Source organism: Gadus morhua, chromosome 9 (assembly GCF_902167405.1).
Source record: "Gadus morhua chromosome 9, gadMor3.0, whole genome shotgun sequence".
NCBI classification, from domain to species: Eukaryota; Metazoa; Chordata; class Actinopteri; order Gadiformes; family Gadidae; genus Gadus; species Gadus morhua.
The window spans coordinates 1,560,427-1,587,768 of record NC_044056.1 but is presented as its reverse complement, the minus strand read 5'-3'; the positions used below and the strand labels follow the sequence as shown (position 1 = coordinate 1,587,768).

Genomic DNA, 27,342 nt, shown 5'->3' with positions numbered 1-27,342 from the left:
GTGCAAGGTCGTAATAAAGTTGTGAGAAACGCAAGTTTGTTCGCGAGTTTATGTGGGTACTGGGGCTACTGCAGTAACGGATGGCCAACAAAACCACCCAGCACAACTCTGGAAGAGAGAGGAGGTGCTGATTGAGAAGTATGCTGCTACTTCTGTAGAGGAAAAGCTGGTGCATTTTATATTATGTCATCAAAGAATGCTGAAATCACAACAGCAATGTTTGGAACGTATATTTAAGTTCGACCCACATGTTATGCGGTAACCAAAGGCTTCGAAGCAGCTCACAGGTACGGCTGTGATCTTCAACAGGTATAGGTTGGGATCTTTTACAATTTGTAGTTGCATACTTTATTTGCCCTGACGTTGATACTAATGAGAACGTTTCAGTTTAACGGCTCACTGTTCTTCAGGATCTAGGATGCACTCTGTCCTGTTGTTTGCGGCGGCTTGGGTTGCCTGCCTTGCAAAACGTAAGTAATCGATCCTTCCTGCTGTTTCAATACGCTTTACCAATATATTTATCGGTTTTGTGAAAGCTTTCTCTGGAGGAAAGCTAGTCGGTACTCAATGCTACTTAATTTTGACTGGATGTCTTAAGGTACGAACACACCAAACGCGTACCCGCGTAAAGATTTACGCGCGTAACGCAGCTAAAATGTTGCTTGACCATTTTGTGTCAAAAATGGTCCTACGCAGCTACGCGCCTACGCTCCTACGCGCCTAGATGAGTCCATGTCCATGCAAGTGAACGGAGCGTTCCCTCTTCGTCATAACTATCAAACCAAACATCCTTCACATTCACCGAGCGAACATTACGAAAGTAAAATGCACATTTCTCGCTAAAAATGTTTCCATAAACGCATTTAATGGCGTAACTATGTTACTATTTCCACCCAGAATAAAGAAAGTTGTCGGCCGTGAATGCGCTGGAGTCCGAGGTAGGAAACCCAAACGCCGCCGTGTTTGGGTGATAGAGTTTAGATCGGGTTAGATTAAATAATCTCGGATATAAATAACAATAATCGGGTTAAATAACTTCATATGGTGTGTCTGGTGTGTTTCCAGCATTCGTAGTGTTGATCAGCAGATATATAGTCCGCCAAGACGTTGAGGTTGCTTAGTAACCAGAGACTCTGTCCATGCAAGTGAACGGAGCGTTAATAATAATAATAATAATAATGCATTGAATTTATATAGCGCTTTTTCCTAGACACTCAAAGACGCTTTACATTGAAGGGGGGGACCTCACTCACCACCACCAGTGTGTAGCACCCACTAGGGGTGATGCACGGCAGCCAATCTGCGCCAGAACGCTCACCACACACCAGCTCGAGGTGGAGGGTGAGGGAATTAATGAGTCAGCCAATTATACAATTATACAGGGGGATGATTAGGGGGCCAGATTGAATGAGCCTGGTTGGGCCAGGACACCGGGGAAACCCTACTCTTTGCGATAAGTGCCCTGGGATCTTTTATGACCTCAGTGAGTCAGGACCTCGTTTTTACGTCTCCTCCGAAGGACGGAGGAAGGACGAAGCGTTCCCTCTTCGTCATAACTATCAAACCAAACATCCTTCACATTCACCGAGCGAACATTATGAAACTAAAATGCACATTTCTCGCTAGAAATGTTTCCATAAAAGCATTTAATGGCGTAACTATGTTACTATTTCCACACAGAATAAAGAAAGATGTCGGCCGTATGCTTCTGTCCAAGCTCACTACTCTCTGCCAGTGACGTCGGGTCAAGCTCAACGCTGATTGGGCAACGCGGCTAATCGTCATGCGTATGAGCGTAAAAAGTTCAATATCAAACTCCTCGCGTACGCGCGTATATGTACGCGCGTATATGTACGCGCGTATATGTACGCAGCTCATACGCCGCTAACGCGGGTAAAATGTTGCTTTAGCGCATGTAACGCGTGTACGCAGCTCATACGCGCGTAAACCAATGGTTCCCTATGGAAAATTTGCAGATTTTATACGCGTCGTAGTCGTACGCGGGGTACGCGTTTGGTGTGTTCGTACCTTTATAGTCTTCCTTTAGCCATTTTTTCATGGGTCAGAGTTTCAAGGTGTAGGAACTGTAATAATTGGGTGTCAAGCAACTATGTTGCGCGACAACCTATTGTTTTCGTACAAATTCTTATTGGGTGTCAGGCCGAGACGGTCGTCATGTAGCCCCCTGGCCGATTACGTCCGTCCGGCAGAATTAGTTTACAGAGTCCCATTATGCTTGACACCCACATTGCTGCTCGCAGCTATATTCATCATTGTTCTACTTTGAATATTGGTATTATATGATTGGAAATTATTGTAATCAGTCATGGAAAGAGTGGAAGATTTACTGGTATTTTGAAATAGACATTTCTTTAGCAGTTTACAATGTCTTACTATAATTAGGGTTGTACACTGAATACCCAAAGTATATTACGATATTAAGTGTAGCATTGAAGTTAATGTGATTTTTGTATTTCTCCTGATGAAGTTCTGGATGAGAACATGACTGGATCCTGGAGACTATTTCTGCTCTGTAGTCTCCTGCAAGGTAAACATCTCAACCCTCTATGATGTTACCTTCGATAGCTACTATATTAATACCTGTAGCACTGAGGTTCTCTCTGTAGTACACTCTCTAATACCTTTGATGCTCTATTTTTACTCTAATAATACTTGCTCTGTTAATGCATATATTACTCTCATAATACCTGTAGTACTCTCTGCGGTCCTCTGTTAATACCTATAGTACTCTCTTACTACCTGTAGTGCCCTCTGTAGTACTCTTTTAATACCTATTGTACTCTCTTAATACCTGTAGGTACCCTCTGTAGTCCTCTGCTAATGCTTTTTAAATACTCATTGATTATTTAACCTTTAGATTTTAAACTTCGAATTTTGAAATGTACCATCCAAATCAAACACAATAAATGATAATAATAATAATAATAATAATAATAATAATAATAATGATGATTATTATAATAATAACTGATAACTTAGCAACTAATATTACTAATTAATTATAATCGTAGGATATATAATCTTGTTTTGTTAGGAAATGCAATGATGCATTTAAATATTTTGTCAGTTTGTGCATCGATTGAGCCTTTGAATTTTTCAACCTCTTGTTTTAAAGGTGCTGGGTGCAACGCTGCAGAATTTGAGGCCCTAGTGCCAGCAAGTGTTACGACACTCATTGGATCCTGTGTTACCGTTCCTTGTTCCTTCACCGTGCCGGACCAGTATAAAGTCAATCTACATCCTGGATGTATACCAACATGGAAAAAAGATGAAATAACTATCAGTGCTACAACATTCAGGGGAAATCTAACAGCGTACAACTGTACTACAACATTCAATAACGTACTTGAAGACAATGTTCAATATTATTTTAGAATTGACTGTGGAAATCCATTAAAATATAATTTTTATGAAAACCCAGTGACCATCAGGATCAAGGGTAAGTGCAATGTGTGTCCGTCTGAAACAAACATCTCTCACAAGTCCTATTGGTCTCACTGTGGTTCAAATTATGCTTGGGTCTCCATAGTAACCGCTCTAAATTGGTTTGGTACCCAGGGCTCCCTGATGCACCTCGTTTGACCACCCCCAAGGACCCGGTGGTGGAGGAGGGGACTCCTGTGGAGCTGGGGTGCTCTGCCCCGTCCTACTGTGACACCCACCCCCCCACTGTGACGTGGACCCCCGCCCTGGGGCTCAGCACCCAGCTCCAGCAGGACGATACCGTGACCTCCACTCTGACCTTCAACGCCTCCCACCTCCACCATGGAAACAATGTCTCCTGCACTGCGGCCTACTACATACCATCTGGGAAAAAAACTGTGACGTCTACAAGATACCAACTCAGTATCTTATGTGAGTCAATGTACTACCTTTTCAATGAAGAGTACATTTTATTATTTGTTTACTTTTTGAAATTGAAATTGGCACGGAAAAGTCTGATGTCTACAAGATCGACATTCAAGGTAAGTCTATTCAAAACAGGAAACCACCCTGAGCTTGGTGATGTATCTAAATGTTTCTTCGATCTAAGACAGAAGACAAAGCAGTGTGTTGATCAATTATTCAAAGTAAGATTGACTCAAAGCCAGTGAGCAAATGAAAAGGTTATTTTATTCAAACCTAAATATGTTTCTTATGTACTCATTTCAGTTTTTGTTCTGCTTTTTTGTTGACTCTTACTGCTTATTGTGAGATCAACATTCAAAGTTAGATTGACTAAAAGACAGGAACAAGTCTGAGTTTAGTGATGTAGTGATGGGCAGACAATCACCATGTTTTATCTTTTATTTTACTATTTATATCTGTATCTAAACCCCTCAAGGATTGAGCATGTCCAATTAATTCACATGCATTCATGTTTATAACTTTTGACCCATTCATCCAATATTCACAAACCAGGTATCATTAGATTCCTTGAACCAAGCCGAGTTCAACGCACCATATAACGTCATTTTGCGCCATGATTGATTTTCCGTCATCTTGGTTTATGTCAAAAACCTTCAAAATAAGCAGTAAGAGTCAACAAAAAAGCAGAACAAAAACTGAAATGAAACTTGGCACACATGATCTTCCGGCCATGCTTGATACAAAACATCTGATAGACTTTTCAAATTCAAAACCGTTTGCCCGCTACAGCCAATCAAATTTGACCGCCAAGTCGCCAAACAGGAAGTAAGCCCATATCTCAGCTGCCCTTTGACATATCATAACCAACCTTGGTACATAGACCCATGACCCCATCATGGTGACACTGAATGAAGTTGGTGACCTTTGACCTCTAGGGGCGCTTTTATTAATGTCGATGTGTTTTGACTCCTCTCTCTTCACATGAGTATATTTAAAACTTATTTTCAATGTCTGGTGATACTATCAGACCTCCCCATATAGCTAGTATATATTATTTCTTGCAGAAATACCCGCGACAGCCAATGATATTCGACCGCGAAGCCGCCAAACCGGAAACACGCCAATATCTCAGCAGTCCTTTGACATATCATAACCAAACTTGATACATAGACCCATAACATCATCATGGGGACACTCAATGAATTTGGTGACCATTAACCTCTAGGGGGCGCTATAATTAATGAAGACGTGTTTTAACTCCTCTTTCTTCACATGAGTACATTTCAAACTTATTTTCAATGTCTGATGATACTGTCAGACCTCCCCATATCGCCTATAAATTATTTCTCATGGCAACATCAGAACTTGGCCACCATGTTGAAAGTTGTCAAAATCAGTTTTAAATTTCCACAGGCCACAAATTATATCCAATCTTCATGGAACTTGGCATATATGATCTTCAGACCAACCTGAACAAATGTATCAAACAGCTTTCTCATATTCAAAACCGTTTGGCCGTGACAGCCAATCAAACTTGACGGCGCTCATTAATGGTTAGACACTGCACTCGTGTGGCGACAAGCGGTACTTAATGTATAATGCAACAATGACTATATTTACCATTCCGCCCACCTACAATATGCAATTCCCACTGGATTAGATGCTTCATGAACCACCTCCAGAACGGATGCTTGTTTACATTGTGTCTCTTTTAGGGATATTGTTCCGAATACCCCTATGTATTTGTGACATTTGTTCTGTCAGGCAGACTGTATTGCGCCCTTACCTCTAGGTGGGGTCCTTTTCCCATTTGGTAAAATAATGCTCATCCCACCGGCTGTCGGTATTGCCGATTTCCGAGACGGTCGTCATGTAGCCCCCTTGCCGATTATGTCCATCCGGCAGAATTAGTTTACCGAGTCCCATTATGCTTGACACCCACATTGCTGCTCGCAGCTATATTTATTATTATCTTTTTATTTTTTACTATTGTTATAACTAACTCTGTTACAGACCACTTTGCTCGTATGCGTGAACACTCTCCTACTTCACTGTGTGTCGGCCACGTCTCTTTTGAAAGCTTTCCCTTTGAGCTGGCTATTAGCAAGTACCCTGGTCCATACCTATGACTGGTTGGACTGGATAGTCTTGCCATTGGTCATAAATCAGCTGATGAGATTCTCAGATACAAATTCCAGATGGAAGGAAGAACTGCAATTATTTGTGCTTTTTTATTAGTTCATTTTTTTTCCTGTTTGGCTACACTCTTTCTTTGAAATTACAATAACATTGACCTGCCGGTGCAAATACTTATGTCACATATATTATACTAAAGCTATGCTAAGCTATATATTGTCCTTCTCTCATTATCCTCAGCCAATGAGTACTACTCATACTCACCAGCCCTTGGATCAGGTGGAGGAACTCCCTTTGTGACCTCAGGAGAAGGAAGCATCACAGGCGTGAAAGTCTGGGAGCAGCCTGGTAATCACATTACTGGGTAAGACATACTGTACCTCTCAGTCTGACTACATCTACACTAGATGACCACAGAGAGCAACTTGTCTGGCAAAACGGAGTTAGTTTGAGTCTCTGCTCCTCCTGGTCAAGAATTTTTTCTCTTAGCTTGAGCAAGATTGTTTACTTTATTTTAGGAAACCCCCTCCCCTATTTATTGTGATTAATATGATTTTTTTAGTTAAAACGTGAATGATTATTGTTATTATTTTACAACAAAAGTGTTTGTTTGTGTGTGGGTATTACTTTAAGTGGTTGATTTATGCTGTTAAAGGTGGTAGCTTTAGTATAATATATGTGACATAAGTATTTGCACCGGCAGGTCAATGTTATTGTAATTTCAAAGAAAGAGTGTAGCCAAACAGGAAAAAAAAGAACAACTAATAAAAAAGCACAAATAATTTCAGGAGCAGAGACTCAGTTTCCCCATGTTGTACTTCTAGTTTCCAGTTGCGTTACGGCACCAGGTGGGACCGTGCTGTTGGTCGCGTGGTCCACGCCCCACTGAGATTGGACCTATTTGAAGGAGAGACAATTACTCAGGTTAAAATGCGTCTATACTATGTTCTTGTCAATCATTGTCCTGCCATGGTACATTTTTCATATAGGCCTCATCACTGTACTTTGCAATACTGTTACTATTATAACAATGTCAAGGCTAGCAATGTTAATATTACAGGTGTCTGGAAAATACCGCTCAGCCAACTACATCTATCAGTTGATTTTTGTGACCAGTAGAGGGCGCTCTCTCATCACAGGCGTGCCATTTGAGGTTCTCATTCATTTATTTATTTGTCCGTTCATTCTTATCTGTTTTGTATTGACTTATTGATATTTTATTTATGTCTGAATTGCTTCCTATTGTTTTCTGTTTTTGCAGACCTCCTTTAACTTTTACCCCGAGCATGCAGAGGCGGAGCTTCGGCTGTTGAGTGGGCGGTTCGATAGCAATGGGATCAGATCACTGGGAGCCCATTGGGGGGTATTCGAGGAGGCCACAGGTTATGGAAATAATACTACTTAACCAAATGCTTAAAAGCACATTTGACTTATTTTTATCAAAACACTTTTTCATTCAGGGGTCAATCCTGGATAGATGTGAGATCTGTATTGTCTCCAAAAACATATTTATCACTTTAAAAATGTCTTCAAATGATCTTTGAATGATTGTCCTTAAAAAATGTGTGCAGGTGAATTATATCTTTGCAAACCATTATGAAGGGCCTCATGTTTGATTAGTGGTTTAAAAGTAAACATTGCCTTGCCTAACTAAAGGATGACTCTGCTCTCAATCTTTTATTCAACTAATTCTCTACGAAATGAATTGTATCGACTAAACACATTCTACACATGGAGTTATCTGTGCCACACGTTCATGGGGCCAATTCAAGTCATATTTAAATATTCTCAGAGCTTAAACCTACTCAGTGGTTTTTGCTGTCTTTGGTTTTGGGTTGTGTATGTCTCATGTTTTATTTCCTTTGACGTCATATGCACGTCAAAGGAATGTGCATATGAGACATACACAACCCATAAATTTGTCACTTTGTCAATATATTATAAAATCATATATATTATTTTCACATGTATGGAATAATCTTCATGACAAATGATTATTTTATGATAATCTGTCATTAAAATGATAATAACATTTTAGTAATCTTTGTGATACTTGGTCTGTTGCATTTTTTGTGTCTTCACTTTAAAGATTTGAAAGTGTGGATAGAGTTGTCCAAATGACAACAACAACCATGTCCAAGCCAAGCAATAAAGTAGGCTACAATAAACAATAAAACACGTTGCCACATCTTCTAATAGTTTAGAAGCCCAAGATAGTTTGTGCGAAGGGACTAAGGTGCGAAGTCTGTCTGAAGTAGTCGAAGTCTCAGGGAATGGGCGGTCCACCATTGTAAAATCGTAAGTTTTAAAAGTAGAATATTTTCAAAAGTATATACCATTTAAATTAGAAAAGTAATACTTATCGATTCCATGGTAACATACACGTTTAAAAAGTGGAATGGAGTCTCTAGGTCAAACATTGTGGAAGAAGTTAGGTCCCAAAGTTTGTAGAGAAATGGTTACCACTTTGTTCCACAGGACCCATGTCCGACGTGAGCCGGGCCGATGGAGAAAGCCCAGTAGAGCAGGGGTCTCCAAAGTTATTCACTGCAACACCCAAGTCTCCCCAGGACCCAAATGAACAAGAATTCATCATAAATGTTCACAACGCCTCCAATTATGAACTGCTGATAAAGAACACAACAAACAAGGAATTTAAAATGCATATGAAAGGTTTTTATTTAATTAAAATGCACATCACAGCAATGTGAGTGTAAAGTGTCCGTTACTCACCACTTCCTTACAAACTTGCACTATGAACTTGAAAACTGATCAGTGACCTTTCTTCATGAATCGTAAACCCATATAACAGAGCCATCAGCGCAGCACACCATGGCTCTTCTTGTTTGTGGAAGTAAGAAGATATGTTCTTCTCTTGAAGCAAAGTTAAGCTTGTAACAGTACTTGTAGTACTGTTGAGCTTGGAACAGTACAACAAAATTGCGTATTGGCACAGTTCCATCATTGTTAATTTCAAAAGGACAGTATGTAATATTGCAGTCTGTGGTTATAGGCACTTGTCATTGGCAGACAGTTACTACATCCATGTTCCTTCAAATATTACATTTATTTCCTTGTTTACTTTTGTTGTTCCGTTGAACAATCTGAAAAAGAAATCTGTGAAAAATAACGTGTGTAATTGTGTTTAATTTATGAATGCTGATAAGATAACAACTGTTGTAAAAAAAAGCTAGCTATTTAGGTTCCCCCCACAGGTGAGGCAACAACCCAAAAGCTTTGAAGCATCTCCATCCACAGGCCTGACTGTGATCTTCAACATGTATGGTTGTGGTCTTTTAAAATGTGTAGTTGCATACATTATTTACCCTGATGTGTGTAGATGCTGTCACATACAAATGTATTTAACTAAACTATAAATGTACACAGCCTACACTGAATAGGGCTGGCGTGACCTCAGCCCGTACAGCAGGTGCCAAAGCACAGGTCCCGGTAGTAGAAAGGATCCAAAGCAAACACGTTTTCTAAAGTGAATAATAATTTATTGACTGGAAAGGGATAAGGGAAAGGGAGAACAAAGCAGGAACAACAGTAAGACAAACAAGCACTAAACAATAACCCACTCAGCTTGATAATACAAACTAGTACCACACAAGCAAATTACTATCGCCAGGGAAATCTAACTTGCCGGGCAAGACCAGCAAGACAACATAATGAAGGCTAAAGAGCCTACAAACAATGGCATGAAAGCCTACAAATGTGACAGGTAGTGTCCACATCAATGGCGTAGCGCCCAAACACGATACAACCAGTATCAACCGTGGCTTAGAGCCAAGTGGTCTTCTTCTTCTTCTTGGGGTTTTTCGGCGGTTGGCATCCACAACTTGGTGCATTACCGCCCTCTTCTGATCCAGTTAATAAATCAAAAACAAAAATATCCAAACACTCACTCATTCACACCATCTTTCTACTCTATATCCTATCATATAACCCTGTTTCTCTCAAAAAGCCAAACAATACTTTTATACAATTCCTCTTCATTAAACTTAAAATATTTTCCAAAGTATACTCCTGCATACCCAATTCTCTCAATTGATTTTTCATACTTTCCCTCTCCATCCCATAACCACTACAGTTCATTAAAACATGTTCCACTGTCTCCTCTACCTGGCACCCCTCACATAATCCTGTGGGGTGTTTTCCTATCAAATTCATTGTTTTATTTAGTGCACTGTGCCCCAACCTTAACCTAATCAAAATGTATTCATCCTTCCTCTGACCACTATACCTTATTTTAACATTAACACTTTTTTGAATATTATATAAATATCTCCCTTTCTCCTCACTGTCCCATTTGTCTTGCCACATCTTGTTAACTTTTCCCCATATCAGGCTTTTAACTTCTGCCTTGCTTAAACTGATATTCATTTCTACTTTTTCCTTCTCCAATGCCTTCTTCGCCATCTTATCAGCTTTCTCATTTCCCTTCACCCCTACATGAGCTGGAACCCATAAAAAATGTATTTGCCTCCCCTGCTGAACGATCCTCGTAATTGACTGTAGAACTTCAAATAACAAACCTTGGTGACTACTTGAGTAAAACGACCTCATTCTTGCCAAAACTGATGCTGAATCTATACAGATCACAATTTTTTCCTCTGTACTTGATTCCACCCATTTTAAAGCGACCAGCACCCCCAACATCTCCACTGTATAAACGCTTAAATTATCTGATGTTCTTCTATTAAACTCTATTCTTTTTGATGGAACAGCTGCTCCAAACCCTGTCACTCCTGTCTCAGGTTGTTTGGCACCATCTGTAAGAACATGAACATACTCACTGTACTCTATAAGAGGATGAATATTAAAAACACTAGCCAGGTCTATGTGTTCTCTCTCTCTCTTCTTTATATCCAACACACACCAGTCCACCTCTGGCCACACCATCCTCCATGGCGGCATTAATGGATATACCACTGCTGGACTAAGCTTCAATTCACCCACACCAAACTCTTTCGCTATATCATTCCCCACCCGACCAAAATGATTCCTCTCACACTTCCCATAAACACAGCACTCTTTCAACACTCCTTTTGTGGGGTGAGACTCACTGTGCCCTTGCAGATTAGCCCAATAGTTCCCCATCAGTTGTTTCCTTCTCAACTCCAGTGGCATGTCCCCCATTTCTACCTGCAGGGCAGGCACTGGTGATGATTTAAAAGCCCCACTGCATACCCTTAATGCCTTGGCCTGAATCACTTCCAGCTTTCTCAAGAGAGACACTGTGGCTGACCCATACACTATACACCCATAATCCAACACAGATCTAATCATAGCTACATATATAGTCTTTAAAGCTGAACAGCTCGCTCCCCAATCCCTACCAGTCAAACATCTCATCACATTTATTACCTTTTTGCATTTATCCTCAATCTTCCTAATATGGTCTGCCCACGTTACCCTAGAATCAAAAATAACTCCCAAATATTTAAATGAGCCAACTCTTTCCCATACATCCTCAATTTCATCCCATCCTCAATTATTTTCCTAGTGAAAAATACAGTTTGAGTTTTTCTCTACCGAAAATCTGCACCCCAGTCAAATCCCCACTCTGTCACCCCATCAACTGCAGACTGGACTTTACTAATAATATGCATCACATTTCTTCCCCTTTTCCACAAAGCCCCATCGTCTGCAAACAGAGAACTTCCTATATCCTCTGGTACCTTTGAAAAAACATAATTTATCATGATTATAAACAATAAAGGACTAATTACACTTCCTTGGGGAGTGCCATTCCCCACCATATACTTATTTGACAATTCAGACCCAATCCGGACTTGTATTTTTCTGTCAAACAAAAAATTCTTTATCCAGTTAAAAACCCTTCCACCTACCCCCATCTTATGCAACTTAATTAACAAACCTTCCTTCCACATCATGTCATATGCTTTTTCGATATCAAAAAACACTACCACCACTGACTCTTTGTTTGCCTGTGCTTTCCGTATCTCATTTTCAAGCCTTACCACTGCATCCATTGTATGTCTCCCTTTTCTGAAACCACTTTGACAACTTGTCAACAACCCTTTCTTCTCAAGCTCATACGTTAACCTTTCTGTCACCAATCTCTCCATTATTTTACATATGTTAGACGTTAATGCTATTGGCCTATAACTAGAAGGTTTTCCTGGATCTTTCCCTGGTTTCCTAATCTGAATCACCACCGCTTCCTTCCATACACTTGGTAACTTTCCCTCCACCCATACTCTATTATATAGTTCTAACAATTTTTCCATTCCTCTTTCTCCGAGATGTTTGAACATTACATAGCTCACCTGATCTCCCCCTGGAGCTGAGGGCTTCGCTTTTTTAATTGCTCTCACAAGCTCTGCCATTGTAAATCCATCATCTATTTTCTCCCTAGAATCTACTCTCCTAACTAGCACATCATCTCCCGATAGTTCTCCTCACTATATTTGCCACAGGCGACTAGAAAGACAGGCAACCAGAGAGACAGACAGACAGATGGATAGATTGATGCATGGCTGGATGGCTCCGCCTGTTCCAAAACCATACAGTCCATGTCCGATTAAGGACTTCCTTAATTCTCAACGCTTCAGTTATATGACATAATAAGCACAGTTCTTCTCCATAGAAAATTATTTGTCAGCCACAAAATCTTTCATGGCCCACCCAAGGAAAAACACCCTTAATATATACAATATAGTGACATTGAAGCCAAATGTTCTGCTATGTTGAAGAAAATGCACAACTGCTTGAGATGCCAATAGTATTGCCTACGATGCTGTAATGGTAAAATTGTATTTTCACATTCCGTCTCTCTAACTGCCATTTGTTGAATGTGCCTTTTACCTGAAACTCTTAGGGTGGTCAAGGGTCCAACTGAGAAATCACCTATACACCACAATCAAATAATGTTTACTTAAAGGACAGAGTTTCCTGGCTTCTCCTCAAGTAGAAGAATGCGTAAGGGGATCCCTGCTTTCTAGTGACCGGTGTACCCCAGACACAAAGGTTAATGTTAGATAACGCTAACAGGTAGGGTGGCTAGACAGTGCAAGGAATAGCAGACAGAGCTTACATGATGAGGGGGAAACAACATATTGATTTAGCATGTGGGGAGCAGAGCTGTTGTCAGCACTTCTGAGACCTGTGCCACTGTATAAGAAGTCCTGGCTTTTGCCAATGCGTCAGAGTTCTCATTGGGAAGCAAATAGAGAGACGCAGGGCGAACTCCCATCTGAGGCCTCGGATTTGTGTGTTGTATGCTATTGTATGTATCTTACTCAAATAAACTAGGCTTATTGTTATAAGTTCGGATAACTCTTTACTTAGGCTTAAACAGTTTAGACAGAAACGATTGAGCTCTGCCATTGTAAATCCATCATCTATTTTCTCCCTAGAATCTACTCTCCTAACGAGCACATCAGGATAATTACTCAAAGTAACTTCTCTTCTCCTTCTCCCTTCCACTGTCAACTGATCAACACTATGCACCTGAGCAAAAGATTTGGCCATCAAATCAGCCTTATCTTCATCACATATTGCAGTTTGCTCCTCTAACGTAATCACTGGGTACTCCCACTCTCTTCTATCTCCTCCCATCTTCCTTATCATTCCCCACACTTCTCCTACCGGTGTTGTTCTTCCTATCTTACCACAAAACTATCTTCAGCTTACCCTCTGTGTTCTCTTTGTAACTCTCTTTACCAGTGCCTGTGCCCTCTGATACTCCACCAGACTTTGTGTATTATGCTCTCTTTTGACTTTCCTAAATGCTTTGTTTCGGGCTTTAACTGCCTTGGAACACTCCTCTGTCCACCAAGGAACTAACTTCCTATCCCTTCTATTTTTACTTCTTGGAATGGATTTACTTGCTGCAGCAATAATTGCTGATGTAACACTGTTATTTACTGTATCTATATCTCCACTAGTAACAACTGAAACCATAACTTCTTCACTGACCAACTTAAATATACCCCATTCTGCTTTACTATACACCCATTTCTGAATTCCATTTCCAACATTCACTTCTCCTCTTCCTCCTACTGAACAAATTAACACATAGTGGTCACTACCTAAAGAATTACCTGTCAAAACCTCCCAGATACTGATCCCTGCCAAATTTACTGACACCAATGTCAGATCCAACACTGACTCATTACTTGTTCTTATATCCATCCTTGTCCCCCTCCCATCATTCAAACAAACAAGATTATTGTCCTCCATTAACTCTTCAATCACTTTTCCATTCGTGTCTTTGTGATTCCATCCCCACATTGTGTTATGAGCATTGAAGTCTGCACACCATATTATCCTGTGTCTTTCTATACCTTTAATCCTAACTAGTTAATCATTCTCTAACCTTTTACATGGATTATAGTAATTAACAACAACAAACTCCTCACCCCCCTCCCATACCTCCACCACTATGTGGGGGTATGCGTATTCATGAGAGATTCTGAGAGAGAGAGAGAGAGAGAGAGAGAGAGAGAGAGAGGAGACATGTGAAAAAAGAAAAGGAGATAGCAAGGAAGAGAGACATACAGAAAAAGAGAGGGCGAGAAGGAGGGAAGGATATGAGAGTAATGACAAGGAAAAAGATAATGGGAAGATGACTGAGGGAGAGAGAGAGAGAGAGAGAGAGAGACGTAGGGGATGACGGAGAGAGAGAGAGAGAGAGAGAGAGAGAGAGAGACATAGGGGATGACAGAGAGAGAGAGGAGCAAGGGAGGATGAGAGGGTGTGTGTGTGTGTGTGTGGACGATTTGTATGGATCCTGCAAAGACTCCCACACCCTTTGATATCTGGAGACTCGGATGATACAATTATTGATAATGATAACAATAACTATAATTATAGTTATAATAGGTAACAACTACTGTAATTACTGTACGGGCATCACATTTATTATATTAGCTGTTATTTCTCCTTGTGTCAGTATGCATCAGTGTGTGTGTGGTTCCGTGAGTCTGTGTCTGTGTGTCTGTCAGTGGACAAGTCCTAGCTCATCCGTCTGACTATGGAAGATATGAAGAAGGGGAGGGGCCCATCAGGTGACGTCACTTGAGCCCGACCTACTAAACATTTATTGACATTTCTCTCAGGGGTCCTGAGTGTTCTTTCCTAAACCACTTCGTTATTGTTTAAGGTTTTATAACATTCAAGAACTTGAGTTGGGGACGTCTCGTCCGGGTCGACTTTGAGGTAGGTGTGTGTGCGTCTGTTCTGCTGTGTCCCATTATTGTTTCAGGATAGCATCACAAAGCAGCGTGCTGTACAATTATATATTTTAGCTGATCTGAGTACATTATGTCAAAATCTGATAAAAAAAGACAGACAAAGAAGAACAACAATGAGATATAAACTGACATATAAATAAGATAAACAAAATAAACTCTTTGTTCATTGTTTTGATCCTCAAGCAACGGGAGAGTAGGCTGAGATGATTGTAAATGTGTGGTTTGTAGTGTGCAGGTTATTATCGAACCTAATGTGTTTGTCTCGGCTTTGTCAATAGAAGCCTCATGGCGCAATATTTACAACGACTTGCTTCACTCAGAACAGACGTCCGCTGTCAAAAAAGTAAAGAACAGTTTTAACTCTGCTGATGGTCAGATGGTAAGATCGGTGAGAACCAAAGGGGCCATCCGATCGGACGGCAAATGATTGATTGGAACCAGTTCAGATGAGGTTATGGAGTTGCGCAAGCCGTTCCCCTTTCATTTCCACCACTGTCCCCATATGCTGGGGACTCAATGGGACTGAATTATGTTGGAAAAAAGGGGTGTTTGGTGCTCTTTCAATCTCTCTTTCTCCCGATAGTTCTCCTCACTATATTTGCCACAGGCAGTTAGAGAGACAGGCAACCAGAGAGACAGACAGACAGATGGATAGATTGATGCATGGCCGGATGGCTCCGCCTGTTCCAAAACCATACAGTCCATGTCCGATTAAGGACTTCCTTAATTCTCAACGCTTCAGTTATGACATAATAAGCACAGTTCTTCTCCATAGAAAATTATTTGTCAGCCACAAAATCTTTCATGGCCCACCCAAGGAAAACACCCTTAATATATACAATATAGTGACATTGAAGCCAAATGTTCTCCTATGTTGAAGAAAATGCACAACTGCTTGAGATGCCAATAGTATTGGTGTGAAACTGCCTACGATGCTGCAATGTTATAATTGTATTTTCTCATTCCGTCTCTTTAACTGCCATTTGTTGAATGTGCCTTTTTCTTGAAACTCTTGGGGTGGTCAAGGGTCCACCTGCGAAATCACCTATACACCACAATCAAATAATGTTTACTTAAAGGACAGAGTTTCCTGGCTTCTCATCAAGTAGAAGAACGCGCAAGGAGATCTCTGCTTCCTCGTGAGCGGTGTACCCCAGACACAAAGGTTAATGTTAGATAACGCTAACAGGTAGGGCGGCTGGACAGTGCAAGGAATAGCAGACAGAGCTTACATGATGAGGGGGAAACAACATATGGATTTATCATGTGGGGGGCAGAGCTGTTGTCAGCACTTCTGAGACCTGTGCCACTGTATAAGAAGTCCTGGCTTTTGCCAATGCGTCAGAGTTCTCATTGGGAAGCAAATAGAGAGACGCAGGGCGAACTCCCATCTGAGGCCTCGGATTTGTGTGTTGTATGCTATTGTATGTATCTTACTCAAATAAACTAGCCTTATTGTTATAAGTTCGGATAACTCTTTACTTAGGCTTAAACAGTTTATACAGAAACGATTGAGGTTGTCCAAATTCCCAACGTAATTGTATTATTATTATTAATTTTTATCTTTCACATTATTGTTAGCCATGTGGTCTGGAAACATTCATTTATGTTGCCTTTGGCATTTTGTAGCAGACAAAACAATCGGTCTATTTGGTTGTGTGCACTCCATGGTTGATCAGACTGGAAGAATATCATTTGATCATTTCTCTCACCCACTCACTCTCTCACTCTCTCACTCTCTCTGTGTCTTTGTGTTTGTTAGCATCTCTCTCTCTCTCTCTCTCTCTCTCTCTCTCTCTCTCTCTCTCTCTCTCTCTCTCTTTCTCTCTCTCTCTGTGCTGTGGCCCATCGACCCGACACGCCCGCTCCCAGCTGGACACATGTCATCAGCACCAGCCGTGCCTGTTAGAGGGAGAGAGAGAGCTGGGTCTGACCGAGGGGCGAGCGAGAACAGGACTAGACAAGAACAAGGGGAGAGAGAGAGAGAGAGAGAGAGAGAGAGAGAGGGAGAGGTGGGGGGGGAGAGAGTGGGAGGGAGGGAGAGAGGGGGCGAGAGAGAGTGGAGGGGGAGGGAATGAGCTGGGGTTGGTGTTGGCAGACAGAAGATGGAGCGCTGCAATAGGTGGTGTAGAGGAGAGGAGCCACGTCCTCCATGTTTGATAACGTTGGCCTGGAGGGGTTCGTAGTTTCACTGGGAATTATGGGAATACTGGGATGAGGTTTTTTGCACCCATACATTCAGGACAGTGGGCCACAAAGGATCCTGGGAAATATTAGAAAAATATATTATATATATATTATATTAAAGTGCTTTGGGCACAAAATCTATCCTATGCATACACCCTGCACACATTAACACACACATAGGCATGCACACACACACACACACACACACACACACACACACACACACACACACACACACACACACACACACACACACACACACACACACACACACACACACACACACACAGCCCTGCCCTCAGCGTGCGGTCTTGCTTTAAGGAACAGCTCTAAATCATTCCCAACCAGCGTGCTTGTTTGTCTCGGCTTCTCCATCAAAAACAGACATTTATGTGTGAATCTCTGCAGGACTTCTGTTATAATTGGAGGATGGAGTCTAAATTAAATCCTTTAGCCTTCTAAAGGAACTACCTTTGCTTTGAGTATACACTTGCCTGCATGTGCAAAAGTCACACGCACGCACGCACACACACATGCATCTATGCAAATGCATATTATTCACATGTAGTAGCAAACTTGTACGCAAAGATTAAATGGTGCAAAGGAGAAAAGCAGGCTTATTGAGAGGGCAGGGATTCTAGTAGATCTCAAAGCAAACCACATCTCTGGGTCTCGCTTTGGCTGTGAAATGAGCCGTAACCCTTTACTCAATTGACTCCTACATTTTCAATAATTGTTTTATTTATTAAATGTTCTATAGAAATTGCTAGATATAGAACAGCTGGATACGTAAAAATATTCGGTTTGAATTTTTTGCGATTTGAACAATTAGTGTATTTTTTTCAGGTGAAATTTCAAAGTTCTCAGTTTCAAAGTGTTTGCTTTGGAGAGAAATGCAGAATCAAACAAATAATGGTTGAATAAGAATACTCGGGATATCAACATCGCCCGGAATAATCCTGAATGTGATTCTTCCCGTTGTGGAGCCGCCCTGCGCCACCATGTCGGCCCGCGTTCCCGCTGCGCTGCTGCTCTTGATGCTCCGGGCGGCCCTGCTCAGCGGGGGGGACCCCGCCGCCCCCCCGCCCCCGTCCCGCCGGGAGATCCGCATGGAGGGGGACCTGGTGCTGGGGGGCCTGTTCCCGGTGCACGAGAAGGGGGCGGGGCTGGAGGAGTGCGGCCGGGTCAACGAGGACCGGGGCATCCAGCGGCTGGAGGCCATGCTGTTCGCCATCGACCGCATCAACAGCGACCCCATGCTGCTGCCGGGCGTGTCCCTGGGGGTGCACATCCTGGACACCTGCTCCAGGGACACCTACGCTCTGGAGCAGGTGAGCAGGCACCGGGGCTGGGGGGGGCACCCTCGATGAGACCCCACTCTGTTCATCCTGCGGGCGCTACAGTAGAACATAGTACAGCAGAGTGCAGCACGATGCAAGGAGGACGCTTCAACACAGCAGGCTAGTGGTGGGAGGGGTTATAGAGAAAAAAGGAGAGGGCTATAAAGTGAGCCCATATTTACTGTTTACCTGTTGCCTGTCTGCATTGATGGGGTCATATAAAGATACTTAATTGATGTGTATTTATAATCCCTATGAACAGGAATTCATTCCGGTATGCAAAATAGTCAATGTGCATGTCGTTTAGGATAATATGAGACACACGCACGCACGCACGCACGCACGCACGCACGCACGCACACACAAAAAAACACACACACCACACTAAGACTGCAGCAATGAAGCATGGTGTGTGTGTGCGTGTGCGTGTGCGTGTGTGTGTGTGTGTGTGTGTGTGTGTGTGTGTGGTTGTGTGTGTGGTTGTGTTTGCTGTCTCTCAATGGACTCTGGAGTTTGTGCGGGCGCCCCTGACCAGGTCGGAAGACACAGAGTTCATCTGTCCGGACGGCTCCTGTGGCCGGCAGGACGACAACCCCCTGGCCATCGCCGCAGTCATAAGGGGCCACGAGAGCGTGTCCATACAGGTAGCACTGGCTGACAGACGGACTAACTGACAGATAGGGAGACAGACAGGAAGACAGACCGCCAGGTGGGATGGTTGTGTATGCCTCTGAGTCTTCCCGGGTGTGTGCGTGTGCGAGGACTACAGTGTGAGTATGTCTATGTGTGTGTGACTTGCATTAGAAGCAGAAATGAAAACTCACAGCTCCCCTCCTCTGCACCATTTTCCCTTTTTCATTTTTTATTTCTCGCCTTCAGCCCTCTCACGCATTCAGCCCTCTCACGCATTCAGCCCTCTCTCGTATTGAGCCTCTCTCATATTCAGCCTCTCTCATATTCAGCCTCTCTCATATTCAGCCTCTCTCATATTCAGCCTCTCTCATATTCAGCCTCTCTCATATTCAGCCTCTCTCATATTCTGCCCGTTCCTACAGTAAGTCTCTCTTCCTGCTTCCTGGCAGGAGAAGACCCACTCCCACCAACATAATGTGTGTGTGTCAGATCTGTGTGTGTTTATCTGTGTAAAATATGTGTGTGCATGTGTATACGTGATTACCAATAATATTTACATACAAATATACGTAAAAATAAAATCCCAGATATCCCTCACTTATTTATGAATCAAGGCTTTATTCATCATTTTGTGTGTGTGTGTGTGTGTGTGTGTAGCAACATGGATATTCTCTTGTATATATATATATATATAAGCATATACTCTTCCAGATCCCCCAGATCAGCTACGCCTCCACCAGCGCCAAGCTCAGCGACAAGTCGCGCTACGACTACTTTGCCCGCACCGTGCCCCCAGACTTCTACCAGGCCAAGGCCATGGCCCAGATCCTGCGCACCTTCAACTGGACCTACGTGTCCACCGTGGCGTCGGAGGGCGACTACGGCGAGACGGGCATCGAGGCCTTTGAGCAGGAGGCGCGGATGAGGAACATCTGCATCGCCACCTCCGAGAAGGTGAGCGGGAAGGCTGGGAGGTTTGGGATGTGTTCAGAGAGCAGGATCCAATGTAGCATGGAATAGAGAGGCACATTATAGAAATAGAATAGAATAGAATAGAAATGATGGTATAGTGCTATAGCTTTATTATGTTTCTATAGATACACTTTGCAGATAAATGATCTCTAAATGAAATTGAAAAGAAATTTAGAATAAACATGCTAATAATACTAAATAGGCGACCTCAAACACTGCACAGCGTCAGAAAGAGAAACCTTGACTGCGATGTCAACCTGATAAGCAGCTTAAAGGTGAACCACTATGTAAAAATGACGCTGAAGTAGCTAACCATCAGGAAAAGGTTTGTCTTCTGTACCACCAAGCTAAGGTGCTATCAAAACTAAAGCGTACAAATGTAGCCTTATCTCCAGGAGTCCATATTCGAACGTTTCACACTCATCGTTTAATTAGTATGGATCCCTACTTCGACCGTGACAGTTTCTATAACAGAATTAGTTCTTCTTTTGTGTGTTTGAAGATTGAGTCTGGAAATGTTCAGAGAAAAACCTAAATGGCTTCAGCCTACACTGTTGTTCAAATGATCATCCTGTTTGGTCATTCACAAGGTTAAGATAAGATAAGATTGTACTTATAAAATCCTGAAGGGTATTTCAGGATTTGCAGCAGCCTAAGTGTTCAGAACTGATCAATAAAGGGACTCCTTGTCCTTTTGCTCTGACGTTATCCTGCCAGAGATGAGCGAGCGGTGATTGGCCGGATCTGTCCTTCAAACACTCATCAGCTCAAACAATCTTTCACCAGGAGATGTTGCTGCAGTGATGAACAGACTGAGCGGTTTCCCTCCTAACTCTCCGCTGCTCTTCCCGTGTGCAGGTGGGACGCTCCAACGCCAAGAAGTCCTACGAGGCGGTGATCCGCCAGCTCCTGCAGAAGCCCAACGCCCGCGTGGCCGTTCTGTTCCTCCGCAGCGACGACGCCCGCGAGCTCCTGTCCGCGGCCGCCAGACTCAACACCTCCTTCATCTGGGTGGCCAGTGACGGCTGGGGCGCGCAAGAGAGCATCGTCAAGGGCAACGAGCTGACCGCCGAAGGCGCCATCACCCTGGAGCTCTCGGCCAATCCAGTGCCCGAATTCAACCGCTACTTCCTCGGTTTGGATCCCGGGGTAAACCGACGGAATCCCTGGTACAGGGAATTCTGGGAGCAGAGGTTCCAGTGCTCGTTGGGAGTAGGAGGTGGAGGAGGAGGAGGGCCGGGGTCCGGGGGGTCCGACCCCGAGACGCGGAGACACCTCCCGCCCTGCGACCCCCACCTGTCCATGGACCGCAGCGGCTTCGAACCGGAGTCCAAGATCATGTTTGTGGTGAACGCGGTGTACGCCATGGCCCACGCCCTGCACCGCATGCAGCAGAGCCTGTGCTCCAACACCACCCAGCTCTGCGACGCCATGAAGTCCCTGGACGGCCGCAGACTCTACCGGGAGTTCATCCTCAACGTGAGCTTCACAGGTAGGAGGAGGAACCGCCGGAGCCCCGGGGAGCGGCAGGAGGCTCCGGGAGGGGGGGGAACGGAAAGGCTCTGCCAGTTTGACTAAAGGGCTACCTTAGGAGGCCCTGAGGTGTGTGGCAGAGTGTTAAGTAGTTTGGAGGGCTTAAAACAGAGGCAACGGAAACAAATAAAAGAAAAACTGAGGGAGAAAAACAAGAAAACAAGGGGCCTAGTTAACAGTCCTGTCGTGAGCAGTCCGGGGAATCGCGTTCTTCCACCCGGCCAAGTCATGCAACATGTAAGGCACCGAGACAAATCCCCTTAATTGCCATGTATTGTCGGCACTCGGCTCGCCATTGACACCTATTACGCCGGGAGTAATTGATACGACACTAGGAAGTTGCCTCGACGAATGAGAACGCGGCTTATCCACGGGCCATATGTGTTTCCCTGCCCGCTCTGATGAGATTGTGTGTTATAAGGAGCTCCTCTAGTGCTCTGCTTATTATTGTCTGCAGGCTGGGAGGGGAGAGCGACACAGAGAGACAGGGAGGGGGGGACAGACGCTGGGGAGAGGGGATTGGCTTTTTTTGTGTGAAAAGGAGCGTTATAAATAAACTGCAGTGTGTTAGAGGTGCTTATTCCTCTGCCAACCATGAACAGATGCAGACATCAAACCAGCCCTGCCTTAAGCGTGGAACACACTGGCCCATCCGTTGGCCATCTGAAACGTTTGGGGAGACTCTGACTTTGTACCGCTGTATTGGAAGGTTTTGGAGCCGCTCGGACCGTGTCTGAACGGGTCCGACTCAACATGCAAAGCTGAATCTACACCCTCCAACAGCTGATCCCTGGCTGTTATGGAGAGGCTGCTGTGCTTTGAGCAACGACGTCTCCTTGCTGCTCGACAAGTGAGGCTAGCAATGGTGACAAACACTTTGTCTGTGTTAGAAAATGTAATCAGATCACTGCCAGACGGTGCAGCTGTTGGTAGTGGCGTTGATGTGAGCCTTGTTCCCTTGTTCTTCACAGCTTATGTGTCTTTAAAAAAATACGGTTTCGAGCATCATGTCAATTTCACAGTTGCTTGTGCTCCCGTATCCTGGGGGTAGATGGACAACAACTTGTACACAAACCAATTTGGCAGTTTCAGCAACAAACAGTCTTTCTGGTGCTGGAGACCTGCAGGCTAATTCTATCAGTGTGTGGGTTGCTGTATCGCCCTCTTAAGGGATTCAATCCTCTGCCTTCACGCCTCGATGACTTAGGGAGTTTGCTAATGTTAGATTTGGGACTAAACTTTGTCAGCTGTATTTGAGCAATAGGAATGTCCCATTTTGGCCTGAGGTGTGTGTGGGGAGAGATACAATCAAGACATCAATATGGATACCAAGCGTTAAGCCCTGTGGCAGATTAAGCCTGCCTGACGCGTGAGAGCCTGGGTATCATCTTGTTCATCTTCTGCATGATGCATCTTTTACAATGGCATCAAACATCACATTCAGATCAATATATTAATTATGGGTTGACACGCTACATGTATAAATGTTCTGGGTGGTGGTGTGGGTGGTGATGGCTGGTCTGAGCAGCCCCACATGGTCAGACAGACAGACAGACAGACAGACAGACAGACAGACAGACAGACAGACGCGCGCGCACACGCACACACACACACACACACACACACACACACACACACACACACACACACACACACACACACACACAAGCACACACACATTGTTCTCTCCCCACCCATCAAGCATTTGAAAATCTTTTTAATCGTTTCATGGTTTCCTGGAATATTCTAGCAGGTTCCCTCACCGACTAACCAATAGCGATGCTGGGTGGATGCAGTAGAAGTAGTGGTACTACTCTCCTGGTTTTATATTTTCTCTCTTCTTTATTGTTTCAGATTCTTATTCTGATCTGGGTGTTTTCTGATCTCTCATCTCCCCTTGCAGCCCAGGGTGACGGTCTGGGCCGGTACAACATCTTCAGCTACCAGCGCTCCGGCGATCGCTACGGTTACGTGCCGGTGGGGGAATGGGCGGAGACCCTGAGCCTGAACAGCGACCTCATCCACTGGCCCCGGGACACCGTGCCCCCGTCCCAGTGCAGCGACCCGTGCGCCCGCAACGAGATGAAGAAGATGCAGGCAGGTGAGAGAGGAGCCCTGGAGGGCCGTGAGAGGGGGAGGCTGGCGCCGCACCCAAGAGCTTCCTTCATCCACCCATCACTGCATCCACCCATCACTGCATCCACCCATCACTGCATCCACCCATCACTGCATCGCTACGTCCACTCCTCCGTCCTATGCATCCATTCACCCATTCACCATTCAACCATCCATCCATTGGGTCATCCATTTATCCGTTCACCCATGCATCTATTCATCTCTCTATCCTCTATCCATTTGTTTTCTGTTGATGAATTTAAGATTCTTATAATGTTTAAGTACATTTTTGTACAAGGTTACAATGTCTCTTTTTTTATTAACTACTTAACTGTTGCTATGCTTTAAGTGCTATATTGTAACACTTAAAGCAGTGTGCTAATTATATTAATTGCATGTACTGGCATGATTCTGGCACTTTATGGGTTTATCGAATGCAATTATTGTCAGCTTTTGAACCTCCCCAACACGTTGGTAGTAAGACTGGTTCCTCTGTGGCTGAGCCCAGGTGAGTACTGCTGCTGGATCTGCACCGCCTGTGAACCTCACGAGTACCTGGCCGACGAGTTCACCTGCGCCCCGTGCTCGCCCGGCCAGTGGCCCACCGACGACCTCACTTCCTGTCACAACCTCCCCGAGGCTACCTGAGCCTGAACAACGACCTCATCCACTGGTCCCGGGACACCGTGCCCGTGCGCCCGCAACGAGATGAAGAAGATGCAGGCAGGTGAGAGAGGAGCCATGCAAGAACGTGAGAGGGGGAGGCTGTCGCCGCACCCAAGAGCTTCCTTCATCCACCCATCACTGCATCCACCCATCACTGCATCCACCCATCACTGCATCCACCCATCAAGCCGTTCGTCCATGCGTTCCTTCTTTCATCCATTTATCCATTCATTACCTGTTTAAAATGTTGTAAGAGTGCTAAGCATGGAAACGGCCCGGCGTTATGAGCTATGCTCTTAGTTCTGTCTCTAACCCCCTACTGTTCTTAAGGATTTGATCAAGGGAGCAACTGAGTGATTGGTCTTGGCACCAAATGGCCATTCTCTCATCTTGTGGTCCATCAACAGATCCCCCACAGACCAACTGGTTTCGGGGGTTATCTCGCCCAGCTTTCACACTGTCGCGGTTTCGACCAGGCCAGGCCAACGAGAGCTTCTGAGAGACCAAACTTAAAGGGCTCTAGCCAATTCATTAAACACAAACAACACAAAACAGTATAACATATATTGACCTCAAAACGGTCCCTCTGCTCAGACAGAGTCATCCAGTAAGCCTAACCTTCCACAAATGCTTGCTATGCATGGTGTGTATATAGGCCAGCTTCAACTAGCTTCAACTAACCGCCCACATGGCAATACCATCCATATACACAGTACAATATACTGCTTCCGCAGCCAGAGAATAAACTGTCAACCTATTTGATGGGGTACATGCAGCAACAACATAATTCATATTTTTTTACTGACGCACCAATAAACATGCTGGTCATTGAGCAACGCTGCTTATACATATTATGTATGAAACCAAATGGCTCAATCTGTCATGTGTCACACATGAGGCCTTTATAAACCCCCCCCGTGGGTGTGTTGTCGCTTAACAAGAGTGGTACGTATGCTTCCTCTGGTGGTCTATAGTGCATACAGGTAATGCTTGATAAACAGGATAAAGAATGTCATTTGGACTTATTTAGAATTGTGTGGCGCCTTAAATTCAATAAACCTTCCTCCTGCAATCTACATCTCCTTGCAGTTATTTACCCTTGCATCAACATCTAACGGTAACCCAAAAGGAATCAGGGGTTTGCAACTTTTTAATACTCGCTACTTTGTTTTGCTATTTGGAATGTATGGATAAAAGCATCTGAATACGATAAAGCTATCTGACTCATTTATAAACTGCATTTCCAACTCCAATTTTTCATGGGCCACCACCAGCTGCCACTGACGACTCTTTCCTGGAGGGAAGTCCTGAAAACAACTCTCCAGCGGCCATTCCGTCTGGCCCCTCTACGTCGGTGCCATCCTCCTTCAGTGTCAGCGTGAGGTGCCAACCTACAGCGACTGACAACCAGGATAAAGCAGCTCCACGTCTACATCCCCCAGACTAGACCAAAGTTGAGGAGCACCTTTCCCACCTATGGTATCATGTCGGCTCTTGAGCAAACGCGTGTTCGGTCTGTTACTGTAGAGTCAATAGCTTCTATAAGACTAATGGTACTGCAGAACAGAGAAGCCATGGACTACCTTCTAGGTGGTACATGCACAGTAATAGGTATGATATTTTGCACTGATATCATTGACTCTCCTGAGCATATCACTGATATTTTTGAATGGTTTACATGAGAACATTGATGAACTGAAGAAATCTGGGAAATGGGATCCATTGGGTGAATGGTTTGGCCACGTGGGTAGTATCGTTACTAAATAGGGGATTTATGCAGATGTCATACTTCTCCTTCATGAGACTCATCGCTTGCCTTAAAACTATTCTTGCATCATGCTTTAAATCCACAAACAATATGGTGTTGAATGATATTGTGGCAGACCTTCCTGTAGAGTTCGTTCCACATGTAGATCCGCACTTTGATGTTGATCATAAAGTTATTTTGAACATGAGTTTATTCTCTGCTCCTTGGTTTTCTGTACTGTATTTGGTTTGGGTAAGATACAGTATGTGTTCAGTGATCATGGTGCTATATTAAAATACACAAGATTTAAGATGATCATTATTGATTGGGATTGATTGGCATTGTTGTGCTCCAGCTGAAGTGATTTCACCTTCTTGTTGAAGAACGGCATGGAGCTCAGAGGTTGATCTGTACGGAAGAGGATTAGGGCCACACATGTAAAAAAAAATTAAGTTCTGACTTTATTCTCAGAATTCTGAGAAAAAAGTCAGAATTCTGACTTTAATCTCAGAATTCTGAGAATAAAGTCAGAATTCTGACATTAATCTCAGAATTCTGACTTTAATCTCAGAATTCTGAGAATAAAGTCAGAATTCTGACATTAATCTCAGAATTCTGACATTAATCTCAGAATTCTGAGATAAAAAGTCAGAATTCTGACATTAATCTCAGAATTCTGAGATTAAAGTCAGAATTCTGACTTTAATCTCAGAATTCTGAGATAAAAAGTCAGAATTCTGACATTAATCTCAGAATTCTGAGATTAAAGTCAGAATTCTGACTTTAATCTCAGAATTCTGAGAAAAAAGTCAGAATTCTGACATTAATCTCAGAATTCTGAGAAAAAAGTCAGAATTCTGACTTTAAAGTCAGAACTACGGGTATCTGTAAGGACCAACCTCCGTGGGAGAGACACTTT

The 27,342-nt window shown here is 43.5% G+C and overlaps 2 protein-coding genes across 7 annotated transcripts; both read left to right on the top strand.

Annotated features, from left to right (window-relative positions):
• Positions 1–225: 225 nt before the first annotated feature.
• On the top strand, positions 226–8,043 carry LOC115550569 (sialic acid-binding Ig-like lectin 14). Of its 2 annotated transcripts, XM_030365733.1 has the most exons (9): positions 268–309; positions 411–470; positions 2,489–2,548; positions 3,137–3,460; positions 3,580–3,876; positions 6,247–6,370; positions 6,831–6,930; positions 7,067–7,159; positions 7,268–8,043. In XM_030365733.1, the coding sequence occupies exons 2-9, from the start codon at positions 419–421 to the stop codon at positions 7,409–7,411; spliced, it is 1,194 nt and encodes a 397-aa protein (XP_030221593.1). In that variant the 5' UTR covers positions 268–309; positions 411–418; the 3' UTR covers positions 7,412–8,043. The 2 variants fall into 2 exon arrangements, with proteins under 2 accessions (XP_030221594.1, XP_030221593.1); XM_030365734.1 differs by having other exon boundaries at positions 226–470.
• Positions 8,044–15,058: 7,015 nt separating this feature from the next.
• Positions 15,059–25,752, top strand: LOC115550568 (metabotropic glutamate receptor 3). 5 transcript variants are annotated; one of them, XR_003977914.1, is made up of 7 exons: positions 15,059–15,195; positions 18,404–18,748; positions 19,261–19,401; positions 20,102–20,344; positions 21,221–21,854; positions 22,605–22,745; positions 23,799–23,937. XR_003977914.1 is itself a non-coding variant. In XM_030365730.1 (7 exons), exons 2-7 carry the CDS (start codon positions 18,419–18,421, stop codon positions 24,720–24,722), a joined length of 1,737 nt encoding a protein of 578 aa, XP_030221590.1. In that variant the 5' UTR covers positions 15,059–15,195; positions 18,404–18,418; the 3' UTR covers positions 24,723–25,752. The 5 variants fall into 5 exon arrangements, 4 of the variants coding, with proteins under 4 accessions (XP_030221590.1, XP_030221589.1, XP_030221591.1 ...); XM_030365730.1 differs by lacking the exon at positions 22,605–22,745 and adding an exon at positions 24,519–25,752 and having other exon boundaries at positions 19,270–19,401; positions 23,799–23,992; XM_030365729.1 differs by lacking the exon at positions 22,605–22,745 and adding an exon at positions 24,519–25,752 and having other exon boundaries at positions 23,799–23,992.
• The last annotated feature ends 1,590 nt before the right edge of the window (positions 25,753–27,342 follow it).

Bases quoted from the DNA above. Each gene is read 5' to 3' on its own strand.
- LOC115550568 (XM_030365729.1), top strand. From the start codon at position 18,419: ATGTCGGCCCGCGTTCCCGCTGCGCTGCTGCTCTTGATGCTCCGGGCG. The intron at 21,855-23,798 runs GTAGGAGGAGGA...CTCCCCTTGCAG, and splicing joins CCTCAACGTGAGCTTCACAG to CCCAGGGTGACGGTCTGGGC. The intron at 23,993-24,518 runs GCAGGTGAGAGA...GGCTGAGCCCAG, and splicing joins ACGAGATGAAGAAGATGCAG to GTGAGTACTGCTGCTGGATC.
- LOC115550569 (XM_030365734.1), top strand. From the start codon at position 419: ATGCACTCTGTCCTGTTGTTTGCGGCGGCTTGGGTTGCCTGCCTTGCA. The intron at 471-2,488 runs GTAAGTAATCGA...CTCCTGATGAAG, and splicing joins GGTTGCCTGCCTTGCAAAAC to TTCTGGATGAGAACATGACT. The intron at 7,160-7,267 runs GTTCTCATTCAT...CTGTTTTTGCAG, and splicing joins TCACAGGCGTGCCATTTGAG to ACCTCCTTTAACTTTTACCC.